The 20,983-nt window shown below is 39.2% G+C and overlaps 1 protein-coding gene and 1 long non-coding RNA gene across 2 annotated transcripts in view; one reads left to right on the top strand and one right to left on the bottom strand.

The window, feature by feature from the left end:
• LOC120720429 overlaps positions 1-2,421 on the bottom strand; it is a 30,124-nt gene extending 27,703 nt beyond the window's left edge. Inside the window, exon 1 of the long non-coding RNA XR_005692939.1 lies at positions 1,724-2,421. This is a non-coding gene — a long non-coding RNA (uncharacterized LOC120720429). The remainder of the gene's footprint in view (positions 1-1,723) is intronic.
• A 1,823-nt stretch (positions 2,422-4,244) lies between these two features.
• On the top strand, positions 4,245-20,800 carry LOC120720428 (uncharacterized protein C4orf45). The gene is made up of 5 exons (XM_040010105.1): positions 4,245-4,399; positions 4,888-5,117; positions 5,409-5,467; positions 16,356-16,421; positions 20,583-20,800. The coding sequence occupies exons 1-5, from the start codon at positions 4,336-4,338 to the stop codon at positions 20,644-20,646; spliced, it is 483 nt and encodes a 160-aa protein (XP_039866039.1). The 5' UTR covers positions 4,245-4,335; the 3' UTR covers positions 20,647-20,800.
• The last annotated feature ends 183 nt before the right edge of the window (positions 20,801-20,983 follow it).

Genomic DNA, 20,983 nt, shown 5'->3' with positions numbered 1-20,983 from the left:
TAGTGAGACAAGCCAAATTCTTTATCCAGTTTCCATCACCATGTTGGCATCTGTCACCCATACAAATTACAACTTGCATAAAGCTGTAAAGACCATGAGCCTAGGGCAGTTAATGTGACACCAGTGACACCATAATTGTTTCCTTAATGTCAGACAGACATGGGCAGAGGCTGTGCCACTAACTGTAGCTCTCTGGTTCAAGTGATGGACTATCGATTGTCCATTATGTGTAAAGCTTTTGGCACCAGAGCCGTGGAGACGGCTCAAATGAAATGATTTCAGCTTCACAGCCAAACTGGATTTATATTTGATCTCTGCAAAAATGCAAAGCATAACGTCCTATATCTGATACCTTACCAGCCTGGGTGTGTACAAGCATGTGCAGCTCAAAGGGTCACAACCACAGCCCACAGGATTTGCATGTTCAGGCAGGATATGGATTGCACTACAAACTTCTCAGAGGTAGGACAAGGAAGTAACAGTACTGAGCTTTAGACACAAGTAGCAGGGAACTGTTTGGAAGATTTTTTCCTCCTGATTTTAACTGCAGGACAAGAAAAGCACCAATGTCTGTCCATTACCACCACAGAAACTGTGTGACAAAACATTAATGGACCACTACTACTAGTCGGTGAAGCGGTATCAAAAGTAACCTATAGGATAGTCATCAGAAGCATTAGTCTGTCAACGTCTACCATAAACCGGGGTAATGTCCAAATTTACAGCCCAGTATAGTCCACGCGCCATCTGTGGATTAGCCTCTTGTCCTTGACTTTCATACAGGGATGTGCCTGGAGAGTAGGTATGGGGCGGCACTGGCCCTCAATGTACTTCCATCTCACTTAAGTATTTGTAAGTTATTTTGGATGCATCTTTCGTTCGTTTTAAAAATAAATCTATTACTATACCATGTTGGTGTTTTTTAAATTATTATTATAGCGCTTCCAAGCAGTAATGCTAGTCACTAATGCTGCATCTCCACCTGCAATGTTAGTGTGATTTACGCATTAATGCATCAATTTAAAAAAGTGTATATGATTCAGCACAAACATGTTTTATTTACTATTTTAAAGGCTAAACCTTTGTAATATTATGGTACAGGATTATGCATTTTACATATGTTCTTAGTCTGAATACTTCCTTCCCTACTGTAACATTGTTTAAACTTTTCATGTGCACCATCTGCATCAGGGCAGTGTGCTGTCCACGAGCCTGACTTTCCGCCCAATCACAGATTTTCTACATCCTATTCATTTCTGATCAAACGGATTTCCTCTGGGCTCCCTTGCCCTTTTCTTTGTCTCCTTTGTGTTATTCTCTTTTAAAACCCTTACATATATCTCTGCCACCCTTATTATTTGGATTTTGTTGCATGCAAAAAAATCAGTTTTGCAAGAGACGACGTTTGCGACGTGCAGAGATGTAAAACCACAATACACAGAGCGATGCTATACGCCACAGGCGGGTTAGAGTTCCACCAATGGCCGCAGCTCCTGTTACATTAAGTAGCCTTGATTATCTCTGCTGATAGAGGGCTTAGCGGGATGTAGCCGCTGAGACGAGCTGAATGGCAACAGTTGCACTCAGAAACACTGTTTAACTGTTACACTTTAAAATGTTGCAATGCTAAAATGTTGCAACAAAGTGACAAAAAACGGCGGAGGCTACTAATTTCCATGAAAATCCAATTAGCAACAACATGCAATGAATAATTTCTTCTGACCTGTTGCGTCCGTTCAGCCGGATTCTTCATCACAGCCTGCCGAAAGCTGTTATCCACGTAAGACGCCATTGTTTTGGAAGAAGCCGTCTAGAGGATGTGGAATTCCTTATCCTTAAAATTACCTCTATCCAGGGGCAGGATATATACAAAACAAGTCCCCCTATTGTCTTGCTTTATTCTCGTCGCCTGTGCTCAGATGCTAGCGGGTAAGCTGGGAGTGCCCTGAGCCAGGCCACGACTGGAGCCAGACAGCCGAGCAGTCTCCTCAGGGTGTCTGTCTTTCTGCTGCCCGTGCCGAATCCGGCTGCCAACACCGGTCCCCACCGGGGAGGAAACTTCCTTTAAAAGCGCCGGTCAAACTCCCCCTCTTAAGAGTTATTTTCTTAGCGTAGAAAGTGTTGTCCCTTTATTCAAGCCAGCGTTCATTAAAGCCATTCCTTGTCTCTTCAGCATTCTGCTCTGCTAGCGACGGGGGAGAAATTCCATGTAAGGATCCAGCAAACAAAAAAGTGAGGAAATAGCAAGCGGCTAACCCGTCAGCAACCAGCTCACGCCCATTATCAGAGGAAGACTCCCGTCCTCTCACTGAGAAAATCTACTATGTTTGCATTTTGATGGAGCTAAAAGTCAAGATAGAGCCGCCGCCGCTCTGCTCTGTTGTATGCCACCATGGTGACTGACATACCGAGAGCATAAAGACCGGCGGAGTTACCAGTGGACGTTACTTACAACCTTTCAAAATAATACCCCCAAATGACGCTAATAAAAAGACAATGAAGGCTGTGGAAATTTTAGGCAAAATATACATAAATAAATATGCATTTGGGTGTGTTTTGCATCATTTTCCCCACTTTTATGCAAGGCTTCAATGCAAAAATTACCTTTGTTTATGACCGTTTTTAAAGAAAGAAAATCAGTCGAGTCCACCTATATCAATATAGTAAGCTGTTATAGAGAAATATTTTAGTTTCTTCTGTAAACGTGCAGGTTTTTGAACAAGGTTATTATTTTCCCTACAAGTCCGCTTTGGTTAAGAAATCATGCTGTTCTGTTTTGAAGGGAGCACCGTGGCATTTCCTGTCTGGCTGTTGTTGTATTTCACTTGACAGAGATTATTGTCACAAGGAGGCGGCTAATCATGGGCGAGTCCATTTAACAAAAAAGGGAACGGAGGGCGTAATGTGGCAAAAAACTATGCTTTGGCTCCACCAAGTGACTCAATGAGGGATTACAGCTGTGAGAAAATACGAAAATATGAACCTTGGTGTATAATTCATTGTTATTTGATCAATGCAGTGTTTCCTTCCTGTTTTAAACAAGCAGCTGTACCACCCTTATTGATGAAATCTAACACACACCCTGAAGACTGAGTTGCTACCTAGGTTATTCACTCCAACATCCTTCAAAATTAAAGTCTTGTTTAGACCAAAATCCAGAAGACAAAACATTTTTCTGTCAATTTCAGGCCAAAGCTGATCTGCAGGTTATGGTTGTACTCCAGTGTCAGATGGGACATCTTACCCTATTAAATGTGTTATCCCCCAGGGGTCTGTGTTGGGGCCACTTTTATATTTTCCATTTTCCTCCCCTTTGTATCCATCTTTGAAAAATATAATATGTCATCACTGTTATGCTGATGAAACATAGTTTTACCTCTCATTTACAGCAGACTGTCTTTGTTCACCAACAAGGATGTTTAGCTGCCTTGATCAATGAATTGTGAAAAGTTTCCTTAAGAGTTCCTTCGCTCTGTTAATAGTCTGAGGAAAGTGGTTTTTATGCTTTACAATTGGATTACTGTAACTCCTTGTACATGGGGTCAAGCTTTTTCAAGATTCTGGCTTGATTAGTAAGCCCTTAACATTTAAGCTTTACAAAACTTTTCTGCCTTGGCGTAACTTAGATTATTATCTGCTCTTTTTCAGTTCCCCGCTCACATGGAGTGGACTTTTTCATTTGCTTTACAAAGATTCTGAAACAGTTTTTCTTTTCATATTAAATCAAACTGTAAAGACTTTTTCAAGTCCACTCTTAATACCCTGTTATTTTTGCATTCCTGGTTGGTAGTTTCCTTGAATTTCCGAATAAATGAAGACATTTATTTATTTATTTATTCATTCATTCATTCATTTCATTTCATTTCATTGCGTAATTGGCTTTTCACTCTGTTATTTGCAGTTTGTTTATCTCTGCTGTTTGCGTGGTTGCTATGTGCTTAATAACTATTCTCTTTTCATTTGGTATTTCATTGCTTCATCAACAAGGTTTTGTTTTTATTATGCACCAAATGGAAAGCTGCTTTTTAATGTACTTAATAAATAACAATTAATTTACTTATAACCAGGGACAGGATATATTTTACTTAATTTTACAGGGCTTGACATAAATAAATACATAAATACTTCATATAAATAAAGGAGTGAATGGGCATAGTTCAACACTTAAAGTATAATCTGCTTTTAGGCTGTAACTAGGATACAAGTAATGATTCCATGACAACCAGCCATGGCCCTGAGGACAGAGCAGACTGCTGGGCTCATGTTATCACCCATGGGTGGCCATTATCTAGGTGTATCTAGTCTGCAACTAGTCCAAACATAACAGGAAGAGAAATGATGCAAAACAGTGAAACAACTGCAGGACAGCCACAGTATGGACAGAGGATGATTTTTACAGGTAGGCCGATGTATGCAGAGAAGATGCTTTTATTAGTTTCTTCAACTCACTAAAGTTCTGGGGGATCAAATTATGAAGTTAAAATTAGAGCTGAAGCAATGTCTCTGCTGCCATATCTATAATACTTTATGAGTGTGAGTGTGTTGGAATTAATAAGAAAGTATTTGCTGCCAGATAACTGTAACCCAGTTTCCTGTAATTGTGCTTTAAACTGCACACCATGGTTGATCAATTATTAAATATTCAAGGAAATGGTGCATGTCCAAGCAAATATAGCTGCAACTGGACACATGATGGCACTATAACCTGAACCAAACTGACTATTTGTGCCTGTCTGTGTTTGTGTATAATATAATAATATTTATTAAATCGCCTTAAGTTGAATATAGACTACATTTTTATGGTACTTAAGTTTATTAAAGCTGTGAATAAAAGCTTTGAGTTTGTTTGTATTTTTTTTTTTTTTACCTGCTTTATCCACTCACCAGGTCCAGATGGAATCGGAGACTATAGGCCAAGATCCAATTACTTTACCCGGTACATCGGTGTGGGTGCCACATCACCTGAGGCCACAGGTGACCTCAGTTACCTGTGCCGAGCTCCACCAGATGCCCTCCCACCCATTCCCAGGCAGAGCTATGTGGGGGAGGTGGGCTGGGGATGGCAATATAACCAGCTGTTAAACAGTGGGACGCTGCTCAGCAATATGCAAATTAAGGTGCAACTAAAATCTACCGTGTGCGGCTTATGCAAATGAATAAGCAGAGGCAGCATCTTCTGTTAATGTGCCACAAAGTCACATTGAGCTTTAACTTTGAGAAACTCTGATGGACAGATGATTTTTCAGCCTTGTGACATCATAAATATTTATTGCTATATTTTTGTTAAGTCGCATATTTTTAACCATTAATGAATATTTTTCACGCAGTCTTCATTGTGATCAATTTATAAATTGAATCATATACACGTTCAAAAAATATTACATTAATCTTCATTATTTTTTTAACAGAAAACAGACATACGGGCATCGTTGGAGAACAGAGTCACTCAAAAGTTTCAGAGCACAAAGTAAGATAGAATGCCTTTTCCCTTTGCTCAGAGAGCTATCACACATGCGTGCTTTGTTATGTGGATATGTGAGAACATCTCAGGTTTGCACTGTGTTGAGTGATTGTAAGTTATCTACCTCCACATTCATAATGTAACACTTCCACTTCATCAGGAGCATGCAGCTCCCCAAGCTCTGTAAAAGAAATAGGCCAGACATAAACAGACACACAGACGTCATAAAAACAAACAAGAGGTTCAGCATTTTTGGAAACAATGCCGTATCAAAAATTCAACATCTTTGCATTAACTGGCTTAAAATTATATTTATTGGTACAGTAGATAATCAACTATTTAAGAGCCAAAACAGTGAACAGAATCCTGTAGATCTGCTACAACCATCAAAAGTAGGGTGACCAGATCTCAGCGAACTAAATGTGGTGCAAGGAGTTGGTTTGTGTGGGACACTTTACTAATACTGAAGGGTAGACTGAAATGACTGAATGTCACATTACAGGACACCATATTTTACTTTGTGGTAAATAAAAAAAAGTAACTATAGCAAAAACTTAATGTGTTAAAAAGGAATTTAAAAAATGAATTTTCTCTTATCCGCTCAGGATCAAAATGACTAGAATACTTTGGCAATTCAAGGCTTACTCCCAGACGGCAAGGTGTTCAGGTTCTGCTGCTGCAAAACAAGCCCAAATCATCACCCCTCCACTACCATGCTTGACAATTGATCGCTACATGTAAATAATCTTTCTCACTGCTAAATGATGGCTTCAATTTTTTGGTTAATGATCACATAGCTCTTCTTTAATTGACCAACACCAACAATTGCATGTATTTTGTTGATTTGAGGCTGCATGTACCTAATTTTAACACCTGCAAAGGACCATGTGATTTTTTTCTGTTTTCATATGTTTAATGGGATAAAGCAAGACCTTAAAAAGTGCATGTCTCCCACTGTGGGCTTTTGTAAACTAATGGCCATTAAAATGTGGGACATCATCTTTATTAATGAGACTGAGGAATAAAAATGCTGTGCAGTGCCACAAAGTAGGTCATCTCATCTTTGTGAAAGGCCCAGTTTGAATATATGATTGATTAAAGCATCTAAACAGTTTGCTAGACGTAATAAATGCAGAGAATTAGACTATGGCATAGCCATCAGTTCAGTATTTACAGGAGAGTTTTAGTGGCATGATGGCAGTGGTTAATATTAAAAAACAGGACAATACATTTGAATAACAGTGTAATATGAGAAAAACTGTATTAAAGAGTACAGTTGGAAAGCCCCAACTACTGTCACCTGTAATTCCCTTTAAAATATGAGTAAATTAAGCGTATATTATGTTTTGTTATATATATATTTATGTATCTATTGCAGTTTCTGTATCAGCACAGCATTGTACAAATCTGGCAGCTACTTTTCTAGCCATTACAAGGATGTTTTGTATTGATTTTCTTCTTCACTTTGTCATCCGTGTGGATGTTTCATGATTTTTCATTTGTTCAGGACAGTTTTGCTTTCTGGTCTGAAACATCGCAGTTTCCTGGGACCAGTATGAGACACGATTGACAAGGCTGTAGATTTTTATTCTTGTTGCAGGCGTCATTCACACAAATATTTTTCACCATCTTAAAAAATCAGTCTGTTGTTCCTGAATATGTTGTTTTCCCACAAGAAAGCCAATAAAAGCTACAAATGCAGGATAGACAGGACTCTGTAAACCAGATGGGAAGGCACACAAAAAAGCACAAAGCAAAGATGAATACATTAAGTCAAGAATGAGAAACAACAAAGGAAAAACAAAACCACTGTGTCGTGATATCTTAATGACAAGCTGGGAACAGACAGACACACATTAAGAGGCTAAGCCAAATGACACTTTTGATTTCAGCAAGGAAATATTATTCATATATAATGGAAAGCCATTCCAAATCTGGAAAATACTTACAAAGAAACTGTAATACTGTAAAAACTAGCTGAACAGCACCCATCTGATCAGCCACTGGAGCCACCCAGATTTTCCCTCCTTCATTGGAAAAAAAATAAAAAAAATAATATGTAATGTTGAAATGATCATTCCAACTATGAAATGTGCACATTTATGGAAATTGTTCCTTCCACAGCTCATAATCCCTCAGAAATGTCTGATAGCTAGTTTTCCGAAATCTGCCAACCAGTAAGAGAAAACATAAACTATAACATAAAAACAAATCGAGACTATACATCTGCCCAGGGAGTGGAGTGAGGACACATTAGGAACCTCAGACATGAACTCACAACTTCTTAAAGGAGCCATTGTAGAAGAATACAGCAGACCAGTAAAATGTACTAAAAATTATATTTGAAAGTTTTAATAAAAAAAAAAACATAAAACAAAAACAAGAGATAAGGTGGCATGTTTTCAGAAGCTTCAAAAAGACACAAGCTCTAGGAGATGAGAGGGGGCGAAGTAAGTTAAAGATCTCCTTTAAAGGAGAATTTGATATGCTAAATGATTTGCAAAGCCAGCAAACAATATGTCAAAATGCAGAGTGCAAGACACAGCTGATCACATTTATGACCATTGATGCAGCTCAAAAAGCTTCTCTCGGCTGTGCATGCAGCTACTAATCCCTTCCTTGAAGAATCCTTTCAGTAAAATATGTGACATGCATGAAATATTTGTAGGTGGTTGTTCGAGGAGAAATTATCATTTCAGAGTCAGGCTTTGCTATAGCACTGCACACTGGAAATGTGCATAGTCCAAGCCACAGACTGTATATAATACAGAAATAGAGTTTTAATTACAACAACATGTTGGTTCAGGCATGCACCAGTTAAATTCTGAAAAGAAGGGCATGCTTTTATTTTTCCTAAGGCTGGCAGTCTGAGAACTGGCACATCTATAAATGTGAACTAACTCATATAATACAGAAAATTGTGCTAGTGACCTTCCATGAGGCTCCAACAGCTCCCAACCATTACATGTAAATGTTGCTTCAAAGTAATTTTCTCATTTTATAATTTCATCTTTATACTGCTAGAAGTTCAAAATATGAACTATTTTTATTCTTTCTTTAGAAAATTATTATTTTTCACCATCCTACTTTTTAAAATTTCACCCTTTAATAAAAAAATATTTTCATATGAGCATCCTGTGCAGTGACAAAAACGACTCCCCAGGGATTTAATAGGAGTTAAAGTCAACCACTTTAACTATTAGTCTCCTGCCTCAAACCTCAAGCCTGCACATGTTTTTGTAACAAATAATATGTTCTTTTTTAAGCTGTATGTCAAAGTGGTTTTATTAGGGAAAATCAATGGCCTACATGCAGTGTTGGGGAGTAACGGAATACATTTACCGCCGTTACATATTTAAAATACAAAATATGAGTAACTGTATTCCGTTACAGTTACCGTTTAAAAAGGGGGTATTTAGAATACAGTTACTTTGTTGAAATAAATGGATTACACGGCGGTATTTTCCTGTTTCATATTGTCGCGGGTCAGGACTGTTTGGGTTTTGTTTGACAGTGGCTGTATCCCAATTCAGGGTCTGCAGCCTTAAAGTACGCAGCCTCAACGGTCCTCGAGGGCCGCGTACTCAAAGACCGCTAAGGCCGGAAGTGCGAGGCTTGTGAAATGGGACGGTCTAGCCTCCGTCGCGCTGCCCAGGTTGCCTAGCAACCATGATAGCTGGAAACGTGTGGTTGACAGAAATGAAGGAGAACATATTTTCTTCGTTTGTTTGTTTCTACATGAGTTTTGTGTGATTTAATAAGTAAGGCTGAGACCACAGGACTGTAAAACATGATTGTTGGGCTTCATTTCTGTACTGAACAGTCATATAAGATTAGCTAGTAAATAACAATTAGTTAATGCTGTTCATGAGACTAAAGTCAGTGTAAATATGAGATGGCCAATATTATAGTTATTATATTAATCATTATTAGTTATTACAGCAGTGAGTTTGAACTCTCAAATCAAATCACTTCTATTGTCACATCACATGTGCAGGTACACTGGTACAGCACATGTGAGTGAACTCTGTCTGAGCTTCAGTAAAGATTCAAGTTGCAGTCATTTATATTTCCTATCACCTTAAATCTTCACTCAAAGACAAGTATCTTTGACAGTGTATATGTAGATGTATCATATATAAGAGACAAATATTGTTCTTTTAATATGTTGGCATTACTAAATTTGGCTCAATGCTTACATGTATGTATAAAAAGAAAATGCACGAGCTGTGATAACTGTGTCTGATAAAATGACGAGTAGACTGATATATCAAATATTCCTTTATTGGGTGAGAAAATCAGACCATGTCATAACTGCTTTAAGTCATACAGAATAGATATCAGAGCTTTAAACAGGCTGATTTCTGCTAAATGGGTCAAACTGGGCAGAAAGTAAACAAACACATAACATCCTTATAGAATATGATGTAACACTATAGATCAACTTACCTCAGAATATATAAAGCATATAAACAATTACAGCAATGTGATGCAACAAACACAGCAGTGCTACTGATCCAAAATACTCAAAGCTTCATAGAACTGAAACAAACATTTATTTTTAGCTCCATTCTGCTGCTGATACATACTTTAGGTTTCTGGACATTAAACTTGTTGCTGCCTTTCATAGTGTGTAACTTGAAGGCCCTGAGTACTTTCTCCCACACTGAAAACACTGGGATGATAAAATTATTTGAACATTACCCAATAAGACTGATTCAGGACAGACAGTTAGTTATGTTAAACTTTCCTAGCAGTCCTTCACAAACAGGGAACAGTCTATCTATTCTCTCTATCTGTCAGCTGCTGCTGGCTCTTCCTCCTCCTCTTCCTCACACACTGCTGAGTTTGTCCTGGTGGATCATCAGGGGTGCAAAGCCTCACAGATGATGTGCAGCAGTGGGTCCCTCAGTCTGTCCTCACTCTGGACACTTGCAGTCGTCACACATGAAAATCAAATGTGTGATAAGCTGCAGGATTCAAACGCAAGTGTAACTTATAAACACAAATGTTCATACTTTTATTCCACAATCAGAGAGAAAGAAACAGAGAGAGAGTGCAGGACAGACAGACAGGTGACAGTCTCAGGTGTACACACTGCTACAAACAGGAGGATTTAGTGTTCGTGTTATTACGAGTGCTAAACAAGAAGAGTTCCCAGATGGTACAGTGGACACATGTGTGACTTCTGTGATTAAAGCATCTTTCTTACAGCTTAACGAGTGAACCGTCAGCTCGTTCAAACACACGTTAAAGTCTGTTTGGCTCAACACCACCGAACAGAGGCAGCAATGTAACATAGCTAACATTAACAGTGCAGTGGATCCTGCTTGTGCTGTGATATTCAGGACTGCAAACCGAGCAGCATCACTGACTTTCAGCTTGTTGTGTTTGTGGATATATGACTGACTTTAATTATCCATAAAATCCTCACATTCTCTGTAAGATTAAGGTCAGCTATTGTATTATTCTATTTTAAAGGCTTTAAAACCAAGTAAAGACTGAAAGTACACTCAGTCATCCAGGTCATCGTAGTCAAAGGAGTTGCTTGAAGACGTTTCACCTCTCATCTGAGAAGCTTCTTCAGTTAAGGTCAAATGGTGGGGAGTCCCAGATTTAAACCTAGTGGGAGTATCCCCCCACAGAGGGACAAAAGGACCCCCTGATGATCCTCTAATCGCAGAGCCAAGGTGTGAAAATGGGTGTGGGTCCCAATCAGCCAGGGTTTCGGGTAAGCTCATTGTGAAACCTGGCCCCACCTTATCATGCGAATTCCTGAGGTCAGATGGCCCAGGATGTGAGTGGGCGTTAAGGCGTCTGGGGAGGATGGATGGGGAGACATGCATGAAGAGGGTCACAGCAAATCTCAAAATGGTGACGGGTTACTCAGCTTCTTATAGCCTCTAGTGGCCCCCACCTAGTCGTAAAAGCCTAAACATTCACATTCTTTCTCTGATACGGCGCCTAAGTTATGACCTCGGCTCCTTATTTTTCTGCTCTCTGTAAAGGTGGGGGTATGGAATGTGGTCTGTCTCTTCTATTATCGGTACAAGGTCCTCTGCACACAACATTCTCTTCATGATTCAGCAGTATGAAATGTCAAGAAACAGTGTAACACGTTCACAGCAGATCAAGGGTACAGGGTAATGCACACCTGTCTAACAAATCCAAAAATGGTCACATTCTTTTAACCCAAAAATATAATGGAAACTAAGCTACATACACAGCACACAATCTAGACTAAAGGATATTCTATGACCTACAGCAGTTAACATAATTCAACTACCTTGACTACAGATATAAGATAACATATGTTTAGAATAATAATCTCACAAACTCAAAACTGGATTATAGATGGCAGAGAGTTGGTGTCGTAAACCACCGCCTCTGTTCAAAGATGGTCGCTCACAGTGGACATAGATGGCTTCTTTCACTCCTCTTTCAAACCATCTGTCCTCTCCGTCCAAAATGTGAACATTGGCATCCTCGAAAGAGTGTCCTTTATCCTTAAGATGCAGATGGACTGCTGAGTCTTGTCCTGTGGAGGTGGCTCTTCTATGTTGTGCCATGCGCTTGTGAAGTGGCTGTTTGGTCTCTCCAATGTAGAGGTCTGGGCATTCTTCACTACACTGTACAGCATACACCACGTTGTTAAGTTTGTGTTTAGGAGTTTTGTCTTTCGGGTGAACCAGTTTTTGTCTGAGTGTGTTGCTGGGTCTGAAATGCACCGGGATGTCATGCTTGGAGAAAACTCTCCTGAGTTTTTCTGATACACCGACTACATAGGGGATGACAATGTTGTTGCGTCTGTCCTTCCTATCCTCCCTCGCTGGTGTTTGATCTTCTTTTCTGTGCCTCTTTGCTGACTTTATGAAAGCACAATTAGGATAACCGCATGTTTTGAGTGCTTCCTTTACATGTGTGTGTTCCTTCTTTTTCCCTTCAGGCTTAGAGGGAACATGTTCTGCCCGGTGGTGTAGGGTCCTAATTACTCCAAGTTTGTGTTCCAGAGGGTGATGGGAGTCAAAGAGGAGGTACTGGTCCGTGTGTGTGGGCTCCCGGTAAACCTTGATGCTGAGGTTGCCATTCTCTTCAATGTGTGCAATGTGCAGTCCAGGAAAAATGGTAAATGGCCTGTATTTATATAGCGCTTTACTAGTCCCTAAGTACCCCAAAGCGCTTTACATATCCAGTCATTCACCCATTCACACATACATTGGTGATGGCAAGCTACATTGTAGCCACCGCCACCCTGGCACGTACTGACAGAGGCGAGGCTGCCAGACACTGGCGCCACCGGGCCCTCTGACCACCACCAGTAGGCAACGGGTGAAGTGTCTTCTCCAAGGACAACGACCGAGACTGTCCAAGCCGGGGCTCGAACCAGCAACCTTCCGATTACAAGGCGAACTCCCAACTCTTGAGCCACGATCGCCATGGAAAGACAAACAGTTGTCCTTTGTGTCTTCCCTGGTGAACTTGATATTTTTATCCACAGCGTTAATGTGCGCAGTGAAGAATTCCACTTCTTGTGTCTTGATTTTGACCCAGATGTTGTTTACATATCTGTACCAGTGGCTGGGTACTCTTACTTTGAAAGAGCCAAGAGCCTTCCTTTCCACTTCCTCCATGTAAAGGTTGGCTACAATAGGTGACACGGGGAGCCCATGGCACAGCCATGTTTTTGTCTGTAGAAGCCTTCGTTGTATTTAAAATATGTTGTGGTAAGGCAGAGGTCTAACAGTGTGCAAATCTGATCGGGTGTGAAGTTGGTCCTGTCTTCCAAGTCGTTTCCTGACAGTCTCCGCTGCCTCCATGGTGGGTATGCAAGTGAAGAGAGAGACTACATCAAAGGACACCATGGTTTCATCTGGGTCCAGGGTACGTTTCTGGACCTTTTCGGTGAAGTCGGTGGAGTTCTTGATGTGTGTGGGGTGTTCCCCACAAGAGGGGCAAGGATGGTAGCAAGGTGTTTTGCCATGTTATAAGTGGCTGAGTTTATGCTACTGACTATGGGTCTGAGTGGGACAGCTTCCTTGTGGATTTTAGGAAGTCCGTACATGCAGGGTATGGCATCCCCTGGGTAAAGGCGGTGATATGTAAGGCGGTCAATGATTTTGTCCTTTTCAAGGTCCTGAAGGCAAGTTATAACTTTCTTTTTGTAGCTGCTTGTGGGGTCTCGCTTTAAGGCTTCATAGGTATTGTTGTCACTGAGGAGAGTAGTGATCTTTGTGTGGTAATCTGTAGTGTTTAGGACCACGGTGCATCTTCCCTTATCAGCTGGTAAAACAGTGATGTTGTGGTCTTTGCTCAGGGAAGCGACGGCCTTCTTTTCTTGTATTGTGAGGTTGGACGGAGGGACTTTGGCACTGGAGAGGGTGGCTGAGACTTTCATCCTGATTTGCTCTGCTTCTGTCTGTGATAATTTATTAATCCGTATGGCAGTTTCTGTGGCTGTGATAAGGTCCACTATGGGCAACTGTTGCGGAGAAATGGCAAAATTGAGTCCTTTGGCTAATACTCTCTTTTCAGGTTCAGTGAGATTCAGGTCTGAAAAGTTATACCCATTATGTGTCTGTGAGCACGAGGAGGGAGAAAAAGGAGAGTGGGAAACTACGAGTTGTCATTGAGCAGAAACGGGAGCTGGAAGCATGTAAATATAATAATAACCACTGCAGCCAAGAAGAGTGCCTGACCAGCCCAGTTGTAAGTAAGCTATTAAGGCTCGACTGTACACTGTGTTCGTGTTTCCCTCCGAAACAATAAGTTCCGTTGGAGCAGCCTCTCCAAGGAGAGAGCCTCTCTCTGTCTCTCGCTAGCAAAGTTGACCCAGACAACAAAGTAAAGCTATTTTTCGGCTACGAGCCGACACGGAACCCGACGTATTCGCCAGAGGTCCCTTTACTACGGTTCAGAGCCGCGGACCTTCAGTAATAGTAATAAATCACATTCATGTAGTTGTAAACAGCATGATAATATACTAAGTAATCCAAAGTACTCTTATTGAGTAACATAACGGAATACATTACAAAATACATTTTGGGGCATATATTCTGTAATCTGTAGTGGAATACATTTTAAAAGTAACCTTCCCAACACTGCCTACATGTGATTTTCTGTTAAAATGACAGAAAATGTTATTTTCAGAAATAATAATATACATGAAACAGCGACAATCTGAGTAAAAGGAAATGACATCTCACTCTTAGAATGAAGGACCTCACTGTTAAAGTTTGATTAAAAAGCTTGTGAAAAGGTTACACTTTTCACAATCTTGAGCTTAAAAGAATCTTGCGGGAAAAACAGTTCTTTTATTATAGCAATGTACGCCTTTACTCACTGTAATGCACAATGAATTTATGAACATCCTTCACAGTGTAATCTGGGATAGAGAGCTTTAAATAAGTTTCCTGCAAAAGTTCTGACAATCTGCTTCAGGCATAAAAACTTGTCTAACGGAGGGTTCCATCCAGAAAATAACAGTAATCACAGGTTTAGTATTGTTTATCAGAGGTCCCGCTCCCTTCTTAGAGTGTCACAGATATAGACTTTTGATTCTTATTTGAGCAGCACCTGGTAATCTGTCTCTATAGCAAAAACGATCACATCCTTATATCTGGTGTAGATAACGGTACAGATTGTTTACTGCAAGAGAAAACACCAATTTTTCTATAACAAGCCACACAGACATCAATTTCTTGGGGTCAGCTGCAATTTTCAGGCAATATCATCGTTGCAATAGGATGCTCTAAGTCTCACACCCACATAAAGCCATGTGGCGGTTGAGTTTACTTGAAAAAGAAAAATGTATGCACACTCCAAGAAACAAAACACTCCACATATAGTAAGAGTGGAAGGCAGAGTCAAAATCTTCAACATGCAGGGGCTCCAAAAGGTCTTTTCTGGTTCAGAGAATCTTTGAAGAGATCTTTGATGTGATCACCAGTTAAAAACAGTCTGATCAGTTTTTCCCCATAGGTCTAATTAAGTGGTTATTACATTTCAGGGTTATGATACATAAAATAAATAATTTCTTATGAAGTTAAAATGTATCATTTATACATAAGACCCGAATCACACTGTAGAAATGACTGGAAGCAGATTCTACCCACGCAATTAAACACTAGAATCATCCAATAAAGAACTTATGAGAAACATGCAGTATTTATATGAGTGTAACAGCCAGGATTAAATTACCCCTGTCTATCGTGACATGTCAAAACTATTGCGTGGAAGAAAAAAGAATATTTTGCCAGCAGAATGATAAAGCATCATGTATCATTTTTTGAATCTTTTTTTTTTATTTATTCAATTGCAGAATTGGTAAGTAAATTAAATACGGCAACATACGGTAGCCATCTCATATCCATATAGCAGCACATATGTTTAAAATGTATTTTTAAAACAAAGAAATGAGAATGTATGCATGAGCACACATAAATCAAACTGCACTGTGTCTTAAAAGTTCATCTGTGGATTATGCATTAATGAATTAGTAGATTTTGGACTGTTAATTGATGGAAGATTAGACTAGCAAACAGAAACAAATAATTAATTGTAAATTATTTTAGCATGCTGTTTTCTTTTTTCATTCACGATTATGAAATGAAAAAAAAAAACATCAAAGTGTGACTTTTTGTTCAGCTGATTGAATGAAATATTAGCTTAATATAATATTATGGCCGGTGGTTGTCTGATCTCTTTAAACAAATATATCCAATGAGTGTGACCTAATATGATAAGATGATAATTGCACTACAATCAGGCAAATAGCTATTTTTGTGATATATGGCTATAAATTAAGAGTCGGAGAGCATATCTGAGAAGTCCATAGTATAAATAGTGTTTTTAGGCTCAATGATCCTGTTGACCATTAACATCTGTTATCTTGTAGCTCAGCTGATAGCAGAGGAGGGACAAGAGTGAAGGTGAAGGGCCCAAATGAGACTGGAAACACAAGGTAAGTTTAAATGTATATACTCTGACCACAGGCAATGATTGTACACCATACATCTTTAATAATGTTAAAAATCAGAAATGGATGCACACGTTTCAATTTATTTTAGGTTTTTTTTTATCCACAAAGTTTAAAGAATTATACATACAGGTTGTTGCCGGTTGTTCTGGTATATTGTGCAAAGTGAATGAAATAATGAAAAAAGAAAACTAGCTCCAAATTTTTCAAATTCACCTCAAACCAATAGGTAGACCAGGGGTGGGCAATCTCAGTCCACGAGGGCCGGTGTCCCTGCAGGTTTTAGATCTCACCTTGGGGAAACTCACCTGAATCACATGATTAGTTCGTTACCAGGCCTCTGGAGAACTTCAGGACATGTTGAGGAGCTAATTTATCCATTTAAATCAGCTGTGTTGGTTCGAGGACACATCTAAAACCTGCAGGGACACCGGCCCTCGTGGACTGAGATTGCCCACCCCTGAGCTAGACCATTGAAACTTGGATATTGGATCTTGTCCAATTGTCCAACAGGACAATGATCCCAAACAGACATCTGAACTGGTTTCAGAATGGGTAAAGCTACTGTTATAGTTTTCTGGTTATGATGTCCTTGAAGTCTGTTCCTCTTCTGTGTAGAGGGCCAGGGTCGGTTGAGCTCCTTCTCCTCCCTCTGGGGCAGAGCTCAATCATCATTATGCTGCCAGATATACCGGTTCCTCATCAGATCTGAATTAATTCCCAGTACTAAAGGACCAGTCAGTGCTTCCAGAATCTGCCAGACAGTCTGCTTCTACCAAGCATTATCCTTGTCGGGCTCAAGAGCCAGTACACTACCTGTCCCTTTGAATTAGTCCACTCACTATGCTCTGTCTCTGGGTACCCCCACTTGGACAACCTCCCAGCAACAAGTAGGAGAATCACTATGACACCATCTGTTAAACTCCCTGAAGAAGAAGGTAAAAACAAGGAAAACTGTGACTCTTATCGCCCAATCTCTATCTTAAATGTGGATTATAAATTATTTACTTCCATAATCACAAGATGCTTAGAGCTGTTTCTCCCAGATCTGGTGGATGAAGACCAGACAAGGTTCATTAAGGGGCGACAGAGACAAGATAATATACGACACACATTGCATATAATTAACGAAGTTAATAAAGAGAAAATCCCAACAGCCTTAGTGAGCTTAGATGCTGAAAAGGCCTTTGATAGAGTCTCTTGGATATTTCTTTTTGCTGTTTTGAAAAGAATGGGCTTTAACAGTATCTTCATCGAGTGTATACAATCCTTTTACCACAGGCCATTGGCTAGAGTTAAAATAAACGGGGACCTGACAGACAGTTTTGAGCTCTTCAGAGGAACCAGGCAGGGTTGCTGCCTGAGTCCAGCCCTTTTTGCTCTGTATATCGAACCTTTGGCTCAGTATATACGGCAAAGTGCAGACTTAAAAGGGGTTTTAGTTTTTAAAATTGAACAACGAATAGGTCTGTTTGCTGATGATATAATTATATACCTACAGGATCCTGACACAACCTTTCCTCGGTTGATTAAAGCATTAAAATATTTTGGCAAAAATTCAGGGTATAAACTAAATATCGTAAAGACTCAAGTACTTTGTCTGAATTATTTCCCCAAAGATTCAATTCAAAACAAATATAAATTAAAATGGGATTCAAATAAGATCAAATATTTAGGTGTCTATCTAACTAGCGAAATAAGTACACTATACGAGGCAAATTGTGTAAAGATGAGTAATACAATCCAAAAAGATTTGATTAAATGGGCTCCACTTGTCATGGACCTTAGCTCAAGAATAGAGGTAATAAAAATGAATGTGCTTCCTTGACTACTGTATCTATTCACTTCATTGCCAGTCCATATACCAGATGCACAATTTGGTAGATGGGATAAATTAGTTAGTAGATTTATTTGGAAAGGGACAAAGCCAAGAATAAGATTTAAAATACTCCAATTAAGAAAAGAAAAAGGAGGACTTGCCCTCCTGAATTTCAAGGAATATTTCTATGCAGCCCAGCTGAGATATATTGTTTACTGGTGTTCACCAGATTACACCTCAAAATGGAAGCATATGGAGATAAATTATTGCTCATCATGTCATCCACAAGCAAGATTGGGAGAAGAAACTATCCAGTCTTCGAACACAAATCTCATTACTGAATTCACTATTAAACTCTGGTGGATTATAGTGAAGAAATATAGAATTATAGAAGACTGTAAATTGCTGATTTGGCCTGCATATTCTTGAAAATTCCAAAGTGGACAATGGGATAGTACATTTTTAAGATGGGTCAATAAAGGAATTACAGCAATGTGCACATTAATAGATGGGAAAACATTCAAATCCTTCAAGAATCTACAGAGACAATTTGGACTGGATAAATCAGATTTATTTAGGTATTTTCAATTAAGACATTTTTACAATACAGAAATTAGGAAGAAGCTCTTGAGAGAAGGAAGCCATATAATATAAATAATAACAGGTGCATATAAAAATCCTCCATCAAGAATTTTATCAAAATTATATAATGGCCTGCAAAATTTGAATAGGAATGAAACATTATATATCAAACAAAAGTGGGAATCTGAATTACATCTTGAGTTGTCAGAGGATGACTGGCGATCCGTATGTCTCACACAGCATAATTCCACCAGCTCTAGACGATGGAGAGGATATGGCTGGAAAATGTGATTAGGTTCTTTATTACTCCTTATATCAAAAGCAAGCAGCTGAAAACACCCCAACGATGCTGGAGATTACGTGGAGACTGGGACGCCAATCATTCTCATGTGTTTTGGAAGTGTAAAAATATCAAACCTTACTGGGAAAGCATTGCAGTAACAATGAAGAAAGCGCTGGGGTATAACGTGCTGTGTGAGGCACGAGTAATGTATTTTGGAATATGGGAAAATGTAACAAAGGAGGACCATTACTTGTTTAAAATTATGTTGTTGTCAAGCAAAAAGGTAATAACAAAAAACTGGCTGAAAAGTGACCCTTTAAAATTGGAAGAATGGACTGATGTAATCGAGGACATATATATAATGGAGAAAATGAGCTACACTTTGAGACTGAAATCTGACAAACACCGAAAACAGTGGACAAAATGGATAGCCTATAAGACTGACTCAGCCCCATAAGGCAGGGACCTCTCCTCGTTGTTGTTTTTTTCCTCTTCCACAGATTAGGTGTCCTTTATTCCTTTTAGTTTGTTTCTTTTGTGTTCCTTTTTCATATTTTTGTTTGCATGTACTATAAAATTGGAAAAAAGTACAAAATAAAAGGTTTAAAAAAAAACAAAAAAACTCCCTGCATCTCCCTTGAAGGACTGAACTAACTTCTCTCTCCTCTCTCTCCCTAGCTGAATCCTCTCCATGAAACCAGCATCCTGTTCAATTCCCCCTCTGGCCATCCTTTCCCCAGTGCTTCCGTTGAATTAATGAAGTCCAGAAACCTGTACCACTGTCCATATCACGTATGCTTCAGAAACCTCCACTATGGCAGTAGCTTCATATTAAACTTCTGGAATGGCCTCAACCTTATTGAATTTTTTTTTATTTAAAAGCAGGATTGGTGCCAGGATACTAACCATTTAAATAAATTCTACCAGTTCTGCCAAAAAAGGGTCAAATATCTAGCCAGTTTTGCCAGAAGCTTGCTGTTGGCTACTGAAAGCAAGCAGTTGAGATGAAACTTGCTAAAGGACATTTAATCAAATTTTAGTGTATATTTGAGACTGTAATCTAGACCCTGTGTGGAAAATTCAGAGTAAATTCAAACGTTAATACCCATTTCCTGTTTGTTTGTTTTTTAAATGATCAGAGATGTATGCTGTACAATCATTCCAGGAAAAGGAACAGTGGAAAGAAATCATTAAATGTCTGACTATGACTAAATGTAAGGCTAAATGAGAAATTATACTAAGTACATGCCATTATATGTTATCACTTTAATAATGTATTAGAGTACTAGTCCTCTTTACAGAAATTCATAATAACAATGAAACTTGTCACACTTTCTTTAACATAAACGATGTATTGTAATACTAATACTTAATTTCCATAATTTAAATTAGATACTTAAAAATGGTTGCACAGTCATTTCTAACTTCCTGTCTTCTCTCTTCTGATTCTTTTCCCTCTCAGTACAGGAACCACAGGAGGATGCAGCTCAAAGAGTCACTGCAGTGAGACAGCATCCTCCCTCTGAGTCTCATCTCCCTGAGTTTTTCAGGTGTTAGCCACTTTTATTCTTAATAAACCAAAGATATGCTTATACATGGTCTTTGTGGTGCTTTATTTATGCATTTGTTGTTGGTCATATGCATGGTTATAGTTAAGATTGGCTTTAAATTAAGCCAACTGTTGGTGTCAGTGGTCTAACTACACATGTATACTTTTATCTCTGAGTGCTGAATCCATGTGCAGCACAACACACAACAGCGGAGACCGGTGATCTCGTCTTTTTGGTGTTTTACTTTGGAAATCGCAACCGGAATACGCGTACAGTCATACTCACTGATCTTCTGTTCTACTTCTACCTTTGT

The sequence above is a fragment of the Simochromis diagramma genome, unplaced genomic scaffold, assembly GCF_900408965.1.
Source record: "Simochromis diagramma unplaced genomic scaffold, fSimDia1.1 OVJJ01000585.1, whole genome shotgun sequence".
Lineage (NCBI taxonomy): Eukaryota > Metazoa > Chordata > Actinopteri > Cichliformes > Cichlidae > Simochromis > Simochromis diagramma.
Note: the sequence above shows the minus strand (reverse complement) of the source record. Positions and strands in the feature narration are given on the sequence as shown.

What these genes read in the sequence shown, in the direction of transcription:
- LOC120720428 (XM_040010105.1), top strand. Translation starts at nt 4,336, where the DNA reads ATGATGCAAAACAGTGAAACAACTGCAGGACAGCCACAGTATGGACAG. An exon ending in ACAGAGGATGATTTTTACAG is followed by an intron (nt 4,400 to 4,887) that starts GTAGGCCGATGT and finishes TCCACTCACCAG; the next exon opens with GTCCAGATGGAATCGGAGAC. An exon ending in TCAGCAATATGCAAATTAAG is followed by an intron (nt 5,118 to 5,408) that starts GTGCAACTAAAA and finishes TTTTTTTAACAG; the next exon opens with AAAACAGACATACGGGCATC.